At 47.0% G+C, this 15,405-nt stretch overlaps 1 protein-coding gene across 1 annotated transcript; it reads right to left on the reverse strand.

Moving 5' to 3' along the window:
- Positions 1-517: 517 nt before the first annotated feature.
- DDX23 (DEAD-box helicase 23) lies at positions 518-14,972 on the reverse strand. The gene is made up of 17 exons (XM_033118062.1): positions 14,864-14,972; positions 10,737-10,945; positions 10,208-10,318; positions 8,978-9,071; positions 8,804-8,869; positions 8,110-8,248; positions 7,698-7,831; positions 7,422-7,534; positions 5,931-6,074; positions 5,607-5,832; positions 5,165-5,310; positions 4,625-4,802; positions 3,656-3,898; positions 3,098-3,249; positions 2,758-2,866; positions 1,864-2,038; positions 518-1,423 (listed from the first exon to the last, which is right to left on the reverse strand). The coding sequence occupies exons 2-17, from the start codon at positions 10,943-10,945 to the stop codon at positions 1,200-1,202; spliced, it is 2,463 nt and encodes an 820-aa protein (XP_032973953.1). The 5' UTR covers positions 14,864-14,972; the 3' UTR covers positions 518-1,199.
- Positions 14,973-15,405: the final 433 nt, after the last annotated feature.

Genomic DNA, 15,405 nt, shown 5'->3' on the forward strand with positions numbered 1-15,405 from the left:
CCATGGACTTGCGCAGGAACTTGAGGAGCACGGAGAACACACGATGAATAGCAGCCCTGGGAAGGACCCAGGCCCTGCAGCCCTCTCCCCAAACCTAACTCAGCTGGCCCAGCTCATCACTCCATAATGCTTCTGTGCCCATCTCCATCCTCTCCCCTGAGCAGTGACCTCAGCAGCTGGGGAGCCAGGTGCAAAGGGACTAAGACAGTGTCAGGCACATAGCATCAGGGTGCGAGGTCCTGATCGTGCCTCGCTTGGCAGTTTCACAAGTGCTTTCCTTCCTCACCCTTTGCAAAGCTCCCTAAGGGTGTCCAGGTCAGAGCGACACGTCATGTGAGGCTGGAGCAGGGCGGGAAGACACGCCATGCATGGTCCTGCTATCCTCAAGTGCCTGCTGTACTTAGATTATCAACTGAGATCCCAGGCTCTGCTCCGGATGTGACTTTCTTTCACCTCCCAAGTCTGTCTTCTGTGGCACCAGGAAGAACCTGGGAGATGAGTTTAGCTAGAACTACACACAGCCTTCATGTTCATGTATTTATTCTTAGAACATACAAACTCATCTTTTCAGAGAATAGAAATTTCACTCAGGGACTTCAAGATGGACACAGCCAGCTCACCCTGTCCCACATCAACTAAAAAAATTCCCCACAAGAGGGATGCCTCGAGCGCACTGCACCCCTTGGTACAGGGGCCGTTCACAGCTCTAAACAAGGCTTTCACTTGTTTTATAATCCAAAAGGGCAAACGCTATCAAAATGACATTAAGAGTCCAAGGTCCACAGTCCTCACAGCGCCAGATCCCCTGGGTCACCCAGGGCCGTGATGTGCTGCAGCTTACGCAGTTAAGTCTCGGCCTAAGAAGTCCCCTCCCTGCAGCTGGGTTTCTGTTCAGCCTAGAAGGCAACGCCAACTGGCTACCCCCTGAACTGGCAAGAGCTGATGGCACAGTGCAATTCCAGAGCACACCAGAGGGGCAGAGCTGGGCCAAAATCTGTGGTAATTGGTTCTCCTCGCCTCCCGCAGCAGCTTCCTCTCCTTTTGGAGCCCCCCACTCAGGCCTTCAAACCTGAGGGTCTAGGTCACGGAGTCTGATTGTTTCCTAAGGCCCCATAGAGTGAGGAGCTGGAAGGAGAGATGGAAGAGTCCTGAAGAACAGGCTTCAGAGCCTGCCCTTAAATCCGTGGAAGAGTGCTGTGTCAGGCAAAGATGGTCTCTTCTCTGCGCTTCTTGGTGAGGATGGTGCCGGGCTTGTGCTGGGCATCTGGGTGGTTGGCTAGCTCGGGGGGGCAGGAGGACACCGGGCTCTCCAGGATGGCCTGCTTCAGCTCATAGAACACAGCAGAATCCTCTTTGGTGAGGAAGGTGATGGCCACACCACTCTTGCCTGCTCGACCCGTACGGCCAATTCGGTGGATGTAATCTGGGGAGGGATTGGGGGGGTGGGTAATGTCACTCAGGACGCCAGGCCACATGCCCTGGTGAGCAGTGTCTGAAGCTTTCGCTTTTCAATGCATCATCCTCCCCGCACCTCCACAGGCAGTAAACAGTTTGTGCTGCCTACCCTACCCCTTCAGTGCCCACAGTGCTCTCCCCAAGACCGCTACTGATGGGGTCATCCTACCGCACTAAGACGGAGGGGCCCAGCTCCGCTCTTCCCCCAAAACAGAATGCTGTCCCAGGTGCTGTGAGAACACACCCACATGAGATAGAGAGTAGCTCTTCTCCCTGGGACCAGCAATCCTAGACTCGGAACTATGAGAGATGGTGGCAGCAGCCTTCTCAGCGCAGCACCCCGACTTCGAGTGGAAAGAGACAAGGATCTCCCTTTACCCAGACGGAAGCTGCTTTCCCTGCACTTACCTTCAATATTTTTGGCCATATCATAGTTGACCACCATAGACACATCTTGGATGTCAATACCACGACCTGCCACATCTGTAGCCACCAAAATATCCTTGGCCCCAGCCTTGAGGTTGGACAGTGCAAACTCTCGCTGCTCCTGGCCTTTTCCACCATGTAGCGTACAAGCATTGTACTGTTGGGAGAACGGTGAGGTAAATAAAGAGCAATGGGAACGTGGAAAGACATAGACAATAAGAGAGTGGGGACAGAGGGGGAGGGTTGCAGACAGCAGCACAGGAGGGGAAGGGGAAGGAAATGGGGAAAAAAAGAGTTCGATTGCAAGTAAGGAGAGAACAAGTGAACTGAAGAAAGGATGGGAGAGACCAGGTGTGCCGTGGCAGGGAGAGCCAGGGCAAGATCAAAGGTCAAATCGGGTGAGATGTAGAACCAGACAGATGAGTAATCAAAGAGAGAATGAGGGTGGGAGATGAGGGTGGAAAGCAGGCACCAAGAAGTTGAAGGCAGTTTAAGCCCCGAGTGGAGAGGACACACCCTTCCCCTCAAACAGCAGTATCAGGAGGAAAAGACACTGATCCACATCTCCCTCCTGATGACCCCGTCCCCTCCCCCAAACACACACACAACCAAGTCTGACCCATTCTAGCCCACATCCTCAGGTCCTGCCAGGATATGTGTCTCAAAACTTCCCACTGGCCCCGGCCCACTTAAAGGAAGACCGAAGAGAGCTCTAGATGGCACTGCTGGGATGGACAAGGGTCAGAGCAACTGCCGCAGACCGCCTCATCCCTATCAAAGCTCCCTTTTCCTTCTGGCCCTGACTTGTGGAGTCCCGGAGAGGTTCAGAAAGCAGCACCAAAGAAACCGGACTTTGCCCTCCCCTGCCAGACACACCCCCATCTTCTCCAGGGATTTGGCCAAAACATCACAGCCCTTCTTCTGGTTGACAAAAATGATGATGGGTGGATCAAAGCCTTGCTCCAAGATTGCCAGCAGCTTTTTCCTGGGGAGAAGAGGAAGAGAAAAATGAGATGCATAATAGCCTCCACTTCAAGTGAAACACTCAACCCTGATGTACGACCCCAATTCCAGGCTCTTCAGTGCCCGTGGCGTGCTGAGTAAGAAAACAGAAGCTCTTCAGCACGGCAGAACAATCGTCCTCCGTCCAGCCACCACGCGCACTGAAAAAAGTCCTTTCTCCATCCCGTTTCCTCCGGTCCAGCTGCCCCCGTACCTCTTTTCTGATTCTGACATGAGGAAGACCTTCTGTTCCACACGTTCGTGGGGCTTGCCTGCAGAGCCGATGTACACCACAGCAGGTCGCCGAAGATAGCTCCGGGCCAGACGCTCCACCGCCGGTGGCATGGTGGCCGTGAACATGACTGTCTACGAAAGCAAGAGGCTCATCCTTGGGCCCAGGTAGACACAGTCACATATCCCACCACAACCACAGGCAGCTCAGCCCCAGCTGAAGGATCTAAAATGAGCGACGGTGTACGCTCTGATAGCCACCACCTTCGGAAACAGTGTCTTTTGCTTTCTCACTTCTTTGTTCAGTACCTGTACTTAATTAACATCTTATGACAGGAAGGGCTGAGAGCATTCGCTAGCACCTACGGTGGGCAGCAGAATGACTCTTTGGAATCATTTTTCCAGGGTGAAGCTAAATGGCTACACTGCTAGAACTGTCAGAGAACTGTACATTTTGGAAAAATGTTCCTTAGGCAAGAAAGGCTCTACAGCAGGTTTGGCAACTTGCCACTCTTTTCCCAGCCCAGGGAAGCAGACTTACTTGGCGGTATTTATGTTTTCCTGACTCAAAATTGGCCAACATCTTCTCGGGGTCCTCAGCCTCATCCGTGTCCGGCTTCTGGTTGCTCACAGGCATGTGCTCCAGGATCTTCTGGACGTCTGGCTCAAAGCCCATGTCAATCATCCTGTCTGCCTCATCCAGAACCACGTAGGTACAACGGCTCAGCACCAAGTAGCGGTTTTCCAGCACGTCAATCAGACGTCCTGGGGTAGCGATCACAATCTAGGGGGTACAGTGGAAGCATATGCAGCCCCAGCAGGTACCCCTTTCTTTTCCTTCCTGTGAACTATCTACCCACTTGGACAACAGACCCCCAGTGCTTAGGAACTTGGACCCTAACCTCCAGTTACGTTTGGCACTGAAGTTTCTTGAGAACTGGCATAAAATCACTTACTGCTATCTTGGGGTTTTTTCAGGAATGAATCGGGTCTCTGAATAAATTCCAGGGGACAGACAGAGGAGGCAAAATCAGAAGGAAGTTGCTTAGATGGAAGAGAGACTAAAGGATACTGTGGAGGAGATTATATAAAGGGATTACGATAAGAAGTCTGTAGAAAACTCAATTCCTACAGCAGATTTCTTATAAAAAGCTTTCCTCTCCTATCCTGAGGAGAAGGCAACACACAAAGTCAACGACTTGGTCTGGCAGCGATTTAGAGCACGGGCTTTGGAGATGAATCTCAGCTCTGCGCACTGGCAGCTGTGTATGACTCTGGACAAGTTACTAAGTTGAGCCTTAGCTTCCCCTGTAAAATGGAGATACCCCTACCTACTCTGATATGGCTGTGAGAACTAGTGCTGTGCACAGTACAATCCCTGGTGCGTAAGCTCTCGCTAATAATACACGTCTATAGAAACCAGCTCTTTCCTTCATTGGACTTATCATCTATGGCAGAAACTAGAACGAGAGCCCAAACGGCAGGCTGGCTGCTGGCCAGGTGAACAAACCTCACAGCCCATGCGCAGCCTGAAGCCCTGGTCTTCTCTGGAGATGCCGCCAATGACAGCCACAGTGCGGATGCCGAGTGGCTTCCCAAACTTGATGGTCTCTTCCTCGATCTGCTGAGCCAGCTCACGGGTGGGGGCCAGGATGATGGCATAAGGGCCCTGGTCTGACTCTTCGATCCTGTGGTAAACGGGGCATCCCACAGTTTCATGAGCTTTGGTTCCCATCCAACCACAAACAGGAACAAGACAAAGACACACTTAAGGGAAGCTACGGGAATACGGAAGGCGGTGGGAAGAGGATGCAGTGATCTCCCTAAAAAACCAGACTCCAGGGTAGCCAAGTTCTCCAGGGAGTGGTCCTTGCCAGCAATAAAATCAGACACTTCTTTCATATCACAATCCAGTTATTCTCTAATGTCCGACCCAGAACTAAAGAAGGGGCTTCTGATTATAGACTTAAAAGAAAACAAAACACCCATTTGTCACTTTCACCATTCCTCCCCAGTCACATGCACTCCAACTGGTGTCAGCTGACCCCACCTGTCAATTTTGGGAAGAGTGGTGATCCAGACCAGCAATGGAATGAGGAAGGCTGCTGTCTTGCCACTGCCAGTCTCAGCCACACCAATGATGTCACGATTCTGTAGCCCAATGGGAATCGCCTGTCGCTGGATAGGTGTTGGTTCCTGCAGTGACCCAGACAGAGTAATGGGCACAGGCAGAATTATATTACCTGGGCTACTGTTGAAAGAATGGGCACATATGCTAGCACATAGGGAAGGACACCAAGTACAGTTCACAGGAATAGGGACCAAAAAAGAAACACAATCACCGAAGGCCAATACTTCCACCAGAAAGTTATGGACAATGTCACCTTGGTGCCCACTGGCAGAGAAGGCACTAAATAGCCAAGGAACAAAGTTTATATGCACGAGAATATGGGAACATGTCAGGACTTCTGGACCGCTCTGCCCCTTCTTACCTTGTAGCCACACTTATCGATGACCTCCAAGATGTGTGGGGGCAGAGAAGAGTCTTTCCAGGACCGGATGGGATTGGGGATCTTGCCACCTTTGGTGGTGATGCTGTAGTCCTCACGGAAGATCCGCCAGTCTCTGTCCGTCATCTCATCCAACTTCTTCTGGGACCAATGCCGATCATCCCAGCGCTGCTTGGCTTCCTTCTTACGAAGTTTGCGGAGTCTTGCCCTGGAGCCGAATCATGAGGAAAAAGTGGGATCAGTATCCCCCATCTCTTTTCTGTAGACTCGGGGCTCTGCCCAACCACCCCAGCCCTGACCACTCACTCCTCCTGTTCCTTTTCTTCCAGTGTCCGCCTCTTCTCCATTAGGTCTCCATAGAAACGTGACTGCTCTCGTTTCTGCTGCTTTAGGTCAATGCCTGCAATGAAGCCTCGCCCCAACAATTGCACCTGGTGCCGTTCTTTGTACCTGGGATTGAGAGAGGAAGAAAAAAGAGAAGGAGCTGTTACAGCAGCAGAAGGGAAGTGTAGGCTACCAATAAGTACCAGTTCCCCTTCCCAGCCAGGGTCTTTCTTCACCCAGAGGCCTGGCTGGCTGACTACTACTAGTTTACCAATTTCCCCATCCAGCTTATCTATCTCTGTAGTCCCTAGTTCTCTCTAGGAATTGCCTGGTTTAAAAGACCTAGTTTAGAAAACCTAGTGAGATCTGTATCTGTGAGTCTGTTTCTGGGTTTTCTAAAGATATTCACCAATGATATATCCTATAAGGAGTTACCAAACAAAAAAATATAAAGAACTCATGCCATTTAATACCAAAAAGACAATCAAGTAAAAAAATGGGCAGAAGACCTGACTAGACATTTCCCCAAAGAGGACATAGAGATGGCCAATAGACATATGAAAAGAAGCTCAATGTCACTAATCATGAGGGAAATGCAAATTAAAACCACAATGAGATATCACCTCATACCTGCACAAACAAGTGTTGGCAAGGATGTGGAGAAAGGGAACCCACGTGTATTGTTGGTAGGATTACAAATGAGTGCAGCCACATGGAAAACCATAGGAGTTTCCTCAAAAAATTAAAAATATGACCCAGCAATCCCACTTCTGGGTATTTACCCAAAAACATCCAGAACACTAATTCAAGAAGATATACGAACCCCTATGTTCGTTGCAGCATTATTTACAATAGCCAAGATATGGAAGCAACCTAATTGCCTATCGATAGATGACTGAATAAAAAAGATGTGCTATAGATATACGATGGAATATTACTGGGCCATAAAAAAGAATGAAATCTTACCATTTGCAACAACATGAATGGCCCTAGAGGGTACCTATGCTAAGTGAATATAAGTCAGACTTTGCAACAACATGAATGGCCCTAGAGGGTACCTATGCTAAGTGAAATAAGTCAGACAAAGAAAGACAAATACCGTACAATTTCACTTACACGTGGAATCTAAAAAACAAAATAAATGAACAAACATAACAGAAACAGACTCACAGATACAGAGAACAAACTGAAGATTGCCAGGGGGGAGAGCGGTTAGGGGGCTGGATGAAATACAAATCTGCAGTTCCAAAACAGTCACAGGATGTAAAGTACAGCATAGGGGATATAATCAATAACATTGTAGTAACTAGGTGTGGTGTCAGGTGGGTACAACACTTATCAGGGGGATCACTTTGTAAGTTATATAGATGTCTAACCACTATGCTGTACACCTGAAATGAACATAATATTGAATGTCAACTGCAATTGAAAAAAAAAAAAAAGAAGACCTAGATCAGGCCTAAAGCTACTCACAGTGGGTTGTAGTCTATGGATGTGTCCTCAGATGCGTCCCACTCAAAGACAAATTTGCGATCATTGAGGTGCCTCGTTCGGCGCCGCTTCTTAATGCCACCCAGATAACGCTCCTGCCCAGTGACAGAACAGAGTCCATCAAGCTCAAGGCCCAAACCTTGCATGCAGAGATCAGAATGGCCCAATAACTACACTTCATTTGTGCGTGTGTGTGTGTGTGTGTGTGTGTGTGTGTGTGTGTGTCAGGGGGGATGAAGACAAAGCCCAAGCCTGCACCTTAATGGCGTGCAGCTCCTTGCTCTTATCCTTCTCCTCCCGGATCTTCTGCCGCCCTTCCTCGTCCTCATTTCCATTGGTCTCCCGCTCCATCCTTTCCCTGCGTTCCCGACGTTCCCGTTCCTGAGGGTCTTCTGCAGACCAAAGAAAGCAAAGCTGCAGAAGAGCTCAGTGGAGGAAAAAAGAGGGCGTGGGGGGAGCCAAGCAATGGGCACCAAATAAGAAAAAAGGTGAGCGATTTATGACACAAGGGAAATGGAGACCTAACAGAAACTTTTCTCATACACATCCCCCATCCTTTCCTCTTCCAAACTCCAGAGCAAACAGGTTTCTAGCTCTCCTGAATGACACTATCATCACATCCGACGCTTTCCTATCCCATCTGGGGGCTACATGGGGTGGGAAAACGAACCCAACATTTTCCTGCCCAAGTCTTGAAACTGTTTCCTTTTCTTCCTTTCTTCTTCAAGCATCCTCTGCCGCTCTTCCACCTCCTGCTGCCGTCGCTTTAGGGCTTCAGCCTCTCGTTCTGCTTTGGAGAGGAACTTGGGCTACAAAATAGATTGGAACTGTAAACAAGGGATCTGGGAGCAAAGTATGATCACATCACTGATGGGAAACGGCAAGGAGCCCAAAAATATTTGCTCAGGTACTAAACCTGTTAAGGTAAATACAAACAGGTCTAGGATCCTGTTATGGGCTGACTTGTGCCTCCTCACGATGCATTATGCTGAAGCCCTAAACCCCAGTACCTCAGAATGTGACTATATTTGGAGATAGGGCCTTTAAAGAGATGTTTAAAGTAAAATGAGGCTCCGACCCTAATCCAGTCTGACTAGTATCCTTATAAGAAGAGAAAATTAGGACACACAAGATATACCGGGAATATGCAATCACACAGGGAAGACCACGTGAAGACGGAGAAGTCGTCCATCTACAAACCAAGGAGAAAGGCCTCAAAAGAAACCACCCTACGGACACCTTGATCTCGGACTCTCCAGCTTCCAGAATGGTGAGAAAATAAATTTCTGTGGTTTAAGTCACCCCATCTGTGGTGTTTCGTTATGGCGGCCCTAGCCAACTAATATAGACCTTCAGATTCTTGCCTTAGCCTCAGCTTCTTCCTCAGCCTTTTTCTTGGCCAGAAGTTCCTCCAGGGATAATGGCTGGGCCTGAAGATAAAACACAGGACTTCAGTCCATAAAGGTTCTCTCCCTTTGAAGATCACAAAGTTGGCTGGAATTGAAGACGAAGATGGGAAAACCCTTCCTCTCCTTTACCTTAGGCTTTTTATCACCGTGCTCATCCTCTTCGTCCTTCTTCGAGTCTCTGTCTTTGCGAGATTTAAAATCCTTTCCTCGGCCAGGAGATAAACTTTAAGAGAAAGGAACAGGAAAGGTCCATATTGCTGCCTTACCCCAGCCCCTGGATGACATTCAGGCTGAACCCCAAAAAGAGGATGGAAGTTTCTCCATAACTCAGCAAGACTGGCCCATGGTCATCTGTCTGTCTGGAAGCTCCCTTGGCAGGCCTGGTCACTCTGCCTGTTCTAAAACCTAATGATGGCCCTGTCTTGGCCTCAATCTACCCGAATCTCCTTTTCTGAGACTCATTTCTTCTGGAAAGTAGGACTTCACTACTGACATCAAAAATATTTCCTCCAAATAGCAGCAGTTGCACGTTGAAGGAAAAAGTTCTGTTTTATAATACAAAATAAATTTAGCCTACACGGCCACCCACATACACCCTTTCTAGATACTGCTATATATGTCCCATCCGCATTTTTCCTTCCTACCAGTCGCAGCAATCCTTTCCCTACACCTATAACCTTAATCTACAAGACATCTCAAACAACTCGACTGTGTTAGGAGAATTCTGTACTTTCCCCTGAATTCTAACCACTCACTCAGAGCGAAATAAAAACTTTGCACAGAAAGTTTCCTGAAGAAAGAGATAAAGATACTGGGGCACTCAATTATCCCAACAAATACCGGGGGTGCCAAAAAGATGTATACACATTTTAAGAAAGAAAAAAACTGTATTAAAATTGTAATACTCAATATATACCAATAACCAAAGATGAAAACAAGTCACGTTTGACTTCTGCAATTACAAGAGGTGCTCAAAGTGGTTACCATCAGCATAATTTTAATACAGTTTTTTTCCTTTCTTAAAATGTGTATACATTTTTTGGGGCACCCTCTGTATATGTTGTATATTCTGAGTGGAAAACTGAATGGTCCGATAGAGCTAACGGAATGTTTTGTAGGCTGGTAACCTTTTCAAACTAATTTCTAAGAACAAGTTGACCCACAAAGGGTTGTGACTTCACTAACTAGTTATACTTTCTAAAGAAACATGCCTTCTAAAAAAACAAACCGCTCTGCAGTACGTACCAATTGGATCCACTAAGAAAAACAGACTTTCCCATGAAGCTGAGCGAGCCCAGGACACAGAAAGGAAGCGATGGAGGGGCGTTCCCCTAAGTTCCCTCCCACTCCCTCACGTGCCTGGATCGTTTCCGGTCTTTGTCCCTTCTGTGCCCATCCTTATCCCGATCTCGGTCTTTCTTATTCCGATCCCGCTCCTTATCTCGTTCTCGTTCTTTGTGCCGTCGTTCTCTGAAGAAAAGCAAATTTAAGAAATCACTTGATATTGCCAGAGTATCCTTCTCCACTGCAGCATTAAAAGTTCCCACGATCCTGTCTCCCCAAAGTAGAATTTTATAAATTGGGGAAGGTGTTTCCCAGGGAAGTTCTGAAGGCATTCTAAAGAGGTCTTATAGCTCAGAGCTGTACTACTAAGTATTAATGGCGATGACAGATCACGGACTATGTGAACAGGTGAACTATATCCCTTGATCATCTGGACCTTCGTCTTACAAGTTCCCTCTTAACCTTTATGAGCTAATGGGTCACTAGGTGTAGAGAAATGTGTGAAACACTGATGTCCTAATCCTGGAGGCATCAGAGGAACCAAGAATGAAGAAGTCTGAAAGTACTCTCCCGTTTTACACACAGACATACAAAGTTACTCTACCTTTCTGTAGACTTGGATCGGGAACGGGAGCGAGAACGGCTGCCTCCTCGCCGCCTATCCCTTGAACGATGCCGCTTCCTGTCTTTAGATGGGGAAGCCTTTCGGTCCCGATCTCTATCCCGCTCTCTGTCAGGAGTCCGGGATCGCTTCCTTTCCTCTTTGGAGGGTGATGCATCACGGTCCTTCTTGTCAGCCAGCTCTCCTGCCATCTGTCATGGATAAGAGGAGTACTTAGTATGTACTAGGTACTGCTCTAAATTGTTTATATATAATGTACTTCATCGCAAAACAACCCTATGAGGTAGAAATATTATAGATGAGGAAACTGGTAGAAATATTTATAGATGAGGAAACTGCAGCTCAGGTATATAAAGTAACCTCCCCAAGGACACACAGGTGGGAAGTGGCAGAGTTCCAGGCAGTCTGGCTCGAGGCCCACTTTTACTCATTATATTATACTGTCTCTCTGTGAGTCCTTATTGTATATATTCATTTCTAAAGGTATATAATGAATATACCATATTAAAAAATTAGACAAGAGCATTGAAAGAAATTTTAATAAATGAATAGTGTGCTAGCCGTCTCTAGGAACATCCTGTATTGTGTACCTTAGGAGTCTGTTAGGTCTGTCAGCCCATTAGGATCAGTTAACACATAAACATCTAAGGGAGATAAGTTCCCTTGAGCTATATATATAAAGAAAGCTCAAAAGAGGGAAAATAAAGTTTAATTTTGAGATTTGTAATTATAATCAGCACCCCAAAGAAAAACTAAATTTAAATGGAGAAATAGAAATGTACTTCTAGTTATGCAATGGGAAAAAATTGGTGAAGGGTACACTAACCTCCATGCACTTTTGCAACTTCCTATGAATGAAAGGAAGGGGAAGGGAAGGGGAAGGGAGAAGAAAGAAAAGAAAGAAATGAAAGGAAGGAAGGAGGGAGGGAGGGAGGGACAGAGGGAAAACTACAGGTCACAGACATTCTGACTGATGTTCCCTACTCAGATTTTCACAGCCTCGATCGTTGCCCAGTCCCATGAAAGGTTTGAGCAAGAATTTGTCCTGTTACCTCTTGCCTGGAAAACACTGAACACCATGCCACCCTATCGACTGTCTTTCAGACTACAAAATCTCCTTCAACGTCATTTGCTAAAATGACAGCAAGTCTGAACCTGCCTCCAGCCTATCATCATCGTCACCGCCGCCACCACCACCATTCCTGACACTTGGGATACATTTCTCAGAACTTATTTTATTCCCAAATAGTTCAACTAGAATTCCCTAAGTTTTAGCTTACAATCCCCCTTTCCCATGTCACTTCCTGCCATATATCTTTAAGAAGGGAGAATATGTAAAGAGAAATAAATACTGTTTTCAAAAGATGGAAACCCACTTTATCTCACAATTGTATGAGAAACGATCGAATGTTCTATATCAGTGCATCATGCATTATCACATGGAAATTATACTTTTTTCTTCCATTTATAACCCTAACAAAGCACCACAGAACGCTATTTTCTCTATAAAGCATCCTGGACATCATTCTTTCAACAAATATTCATTCAGCACATAATAGGTACCAGAAACTGTTCTGTGTACTGGAGATAGACCTGTAAACAAAACAAAGTTTCAGCTCTCTAACATTTAAATTCCAGCGAAGCAGACAACAGTAAAGCAGACAGACAAGAAAATTTCAAATAGTAATGAGCACTAATGAAGAAAATAAACCAGGGCTATATGATGGGGAGGGATATGAACAAGAGATAGAGGGCTCAGGAAAGAATTTTTTGGACATATACACTGAGCTTTGAATGATGAGAGAGAGCCTGCCCGGATCAGGGAAAGGAACTTACTGGTTAGGAGCAAGTATTAAGGCAGTAGGGAAGGAACTAGCTTAGCACGTTTGCTGATTTAAAACAGACTTGTGTGGGGCCGGCCCGGTGGTTCAGGCAGTTAGAGCTCCATGCTCCTAACTCCGAAGGCTGCCGGTTCAATTCCCACATGGGCCAGTGGGCTCTCAACCACAAGGTTGCCGGTTTGACTCCCGCAAAGGATGGTGGGCTGTGCCCCCTGCAACTAGCAAGGGCAACTGGACCTGGAGCTGAGCTGCGCCCTCCACAACTAAGACTGAAAGGACAACAACTTGAAGCTGAACGGCACCCTCCACAAGTAAGACTGAAAGGACAACAACTTGACTTGGAAAAAAGTCCTGGAAGTACACACTGTGCCCCAATAAAGTCCTTCCCCTTCCCCAATAAAATCTTTTAGACTTGTGTGGCTGAGTAGCAGACTGATTCAGGGAGTTCAGGGAGGTAGGCAGGAGTCAGATCACAGAAATATGTTCTATGCCGAGGTAAAGGAACTTGGGTTTTAATCCAACTGCAATGGGAACCTTAGAAGAGTGTTAAACTGGGAAGTGATGTGATCTAATTTTACATTTTTAAAGAATTACTTTCGTAACTTGCAAGAAACTATATAGTAGGGAGGCAAGAGTGGAAACAGAACCACTGAGAATGCTATTACAGAATGCTATTATTCCACTAGGCAAGAGATGACAGTGGCTTGTTCTAGGAAAACGGCAGTGGAGATGGAAAGCAGACAGCTTCAGGGTATATTTTGGAGGCAGAGCTGACGGGACTTACTAATGAAGGGAGAAAGGAAAAGAGAGGACACAAAAATAGCTCCTGAATTTATGGTAATGGTTCACGGTGCCTTTAATGACTGGGGAAGACTGGGGAAAAAACAGATTTAGGAGAAAATCAAGTTTCCTTTTGGCCGTGTAAGTCAAGTTTCCTTTTGGAGTGTAAGATGTCGGTAAGAAAACCAAGTGGAGATTGCAGGAAGGCAGTTAAAAATGCAATTCTGGAACTCAGCAGAGAGATCCTGGAGATAAAAATTTGAGTCATCAATATACAGATGGCTTTTCAAGCCACGGGACACTAAGTGATATTACTTAAGTAGACAGTCTGAATAAAGAAGAAAATAAAAGAGGACCCATGACTGAGCTCTGGAACACTGTAATATTTAGAGGGCAAGCACAGGAGGAGCCAAAGGAAAACCTAGAAAGTAGCTACAGCCAGTGAGAAAGGAGGTGAAAAAAGTGATTTCCATGACCTGGAAACCACAGAAGCCAAAACACATTTCAAGGAGGGAAGGGTGAGTTGTGTCAAGTGGAGTAAGACTAGAAGATAAAAGCAGTGACTTGCATTAGGAAAAACAGAGACTGTTAATGACTTTGACCAGAGCTGTTTCGATGGCACGGGGTTGGGGGGGTGGGGGGTAGAAGCCTAAGTGGAGTGAGTTTAGGAGAATGAGAAGTGAGAGAAGACAGTAAACATAGGCAACTTTTATTATAAGTTCTACCTATCACAGGCCAACCCCAGCCATTGCTTCTCAGCAGCCTTCCTTGCAAATTTCCAGATTTGAGTTTCTCAGTTCTTGTAGGGCAGGGGCAGATTCTTTTACATTCCGTGAAATGTTTGTGAAACACCCACTAAATGGAAGGCACCGTGGTAGGTGCTGTGAAACTTACAAAAGGAAATCAGGAAGATCCTGAACAAAAGCTATGAAACATATACCAAGAGGAAGGCTCAGATAAAGTTTGAAAGGAGTTCAAAGAAGTTTCCTTAAATTTGTAAAAGGGATCTGGAACGATCTGTAGAGGAAGTGACTCTTGAGTATTTAAGTACAGGTAGAATTTAAAGATGTGTAATTGAGGCTGCGGACAGGGAAGTCATTCCCGGCAGAAGAAATAATACAAGAGGCGCAGAGGCGGGAAAGCATGACTGGTTCTGGGAGAAAAGCCACAGTTCCAATTTGGCTGAAGCAAGGACTACTCAAAACATGAAGGAATAAGGTCAGATTGGGGGTACCACAGATTGCTGTACCAGTGGACAAAGGTCTGGCCTGTAACATCATCCAGGTGCCTGGCCTGTGCACCCAGGAGCCAACACTACCTCCCGGGGCCCGCGCCCCTTCGCTCCTGCCGGCCAGAGCTTTCTGGGCTCGTGCCCCTTCCCTGAGGCGTTCTTTCCCGCCTGGTCCCGGAGGCAGGGGCCACTGCCGTGACCCACTCTCGCCCTCTCTGTAAGCTCGTTAGAAAGTGCCTCCATCGCCCGGGACTCACCACTCAGAATCTGAACCGCCCAACGCGGCCTCAACGTCGCAGAGCAGCCGCCATCTTTCCCGTTTCCTGGTCTTCAAGAAGCATCCCCCACCCCCCGGCCGCGCGGCAAGCTGGGAAGACGAGTTCTTGATAGTGGGCGATGGTGGCCGACAAGGAGGGCGCGAGAACTACCAATCCCAGAATGCACGGCGCGAGTGCCCGCCCCGGGCCGCGGGGTCTGCTGGGCAATGTGGTTCGCCAAACATTTGTGTTGGCTAGAGGAAGTTTTCCGTGGGTAGGTGTTGCGCAAAAGGTTCTCTCCCTGTGCAGTCTTCCTGGAATATGCTGGTCATCCTAGAAACTGCATTTAAAAACTATCATGGCTTGTGGCATACAACCTTTTGTGGAACAGCAGTTTTACAAAAATCTGTGAGATAAATTATTAGCCCCATTTTATAGGTGGACAAACTAACGGTTAGGTTACAGGAGTAGCGAGTATTTCACAATGAAAGTGGGACAATTCATTATGCGGGACTATCCCAGGTTTAGCAGGATATTTTAGC

Source organism: Rhinolophus ferrumequinum, chromosome 10, assembly GCF_004115265.2.
Source record: "Rhinolophus ferrumequinum isolate MPI-CBG mRhiFer1 chromosome 10, mRhiFer1_v1.p, whole genome shotgun sequence".
Classification (NCBI taxonomy): domain Eukaryota; kingdom Metazoa; phylum Chordata; class Mammalia; order Chiroptera; family Rhinolophidae; genus Rhinolophus; species Rhinolophus ferrumequinum.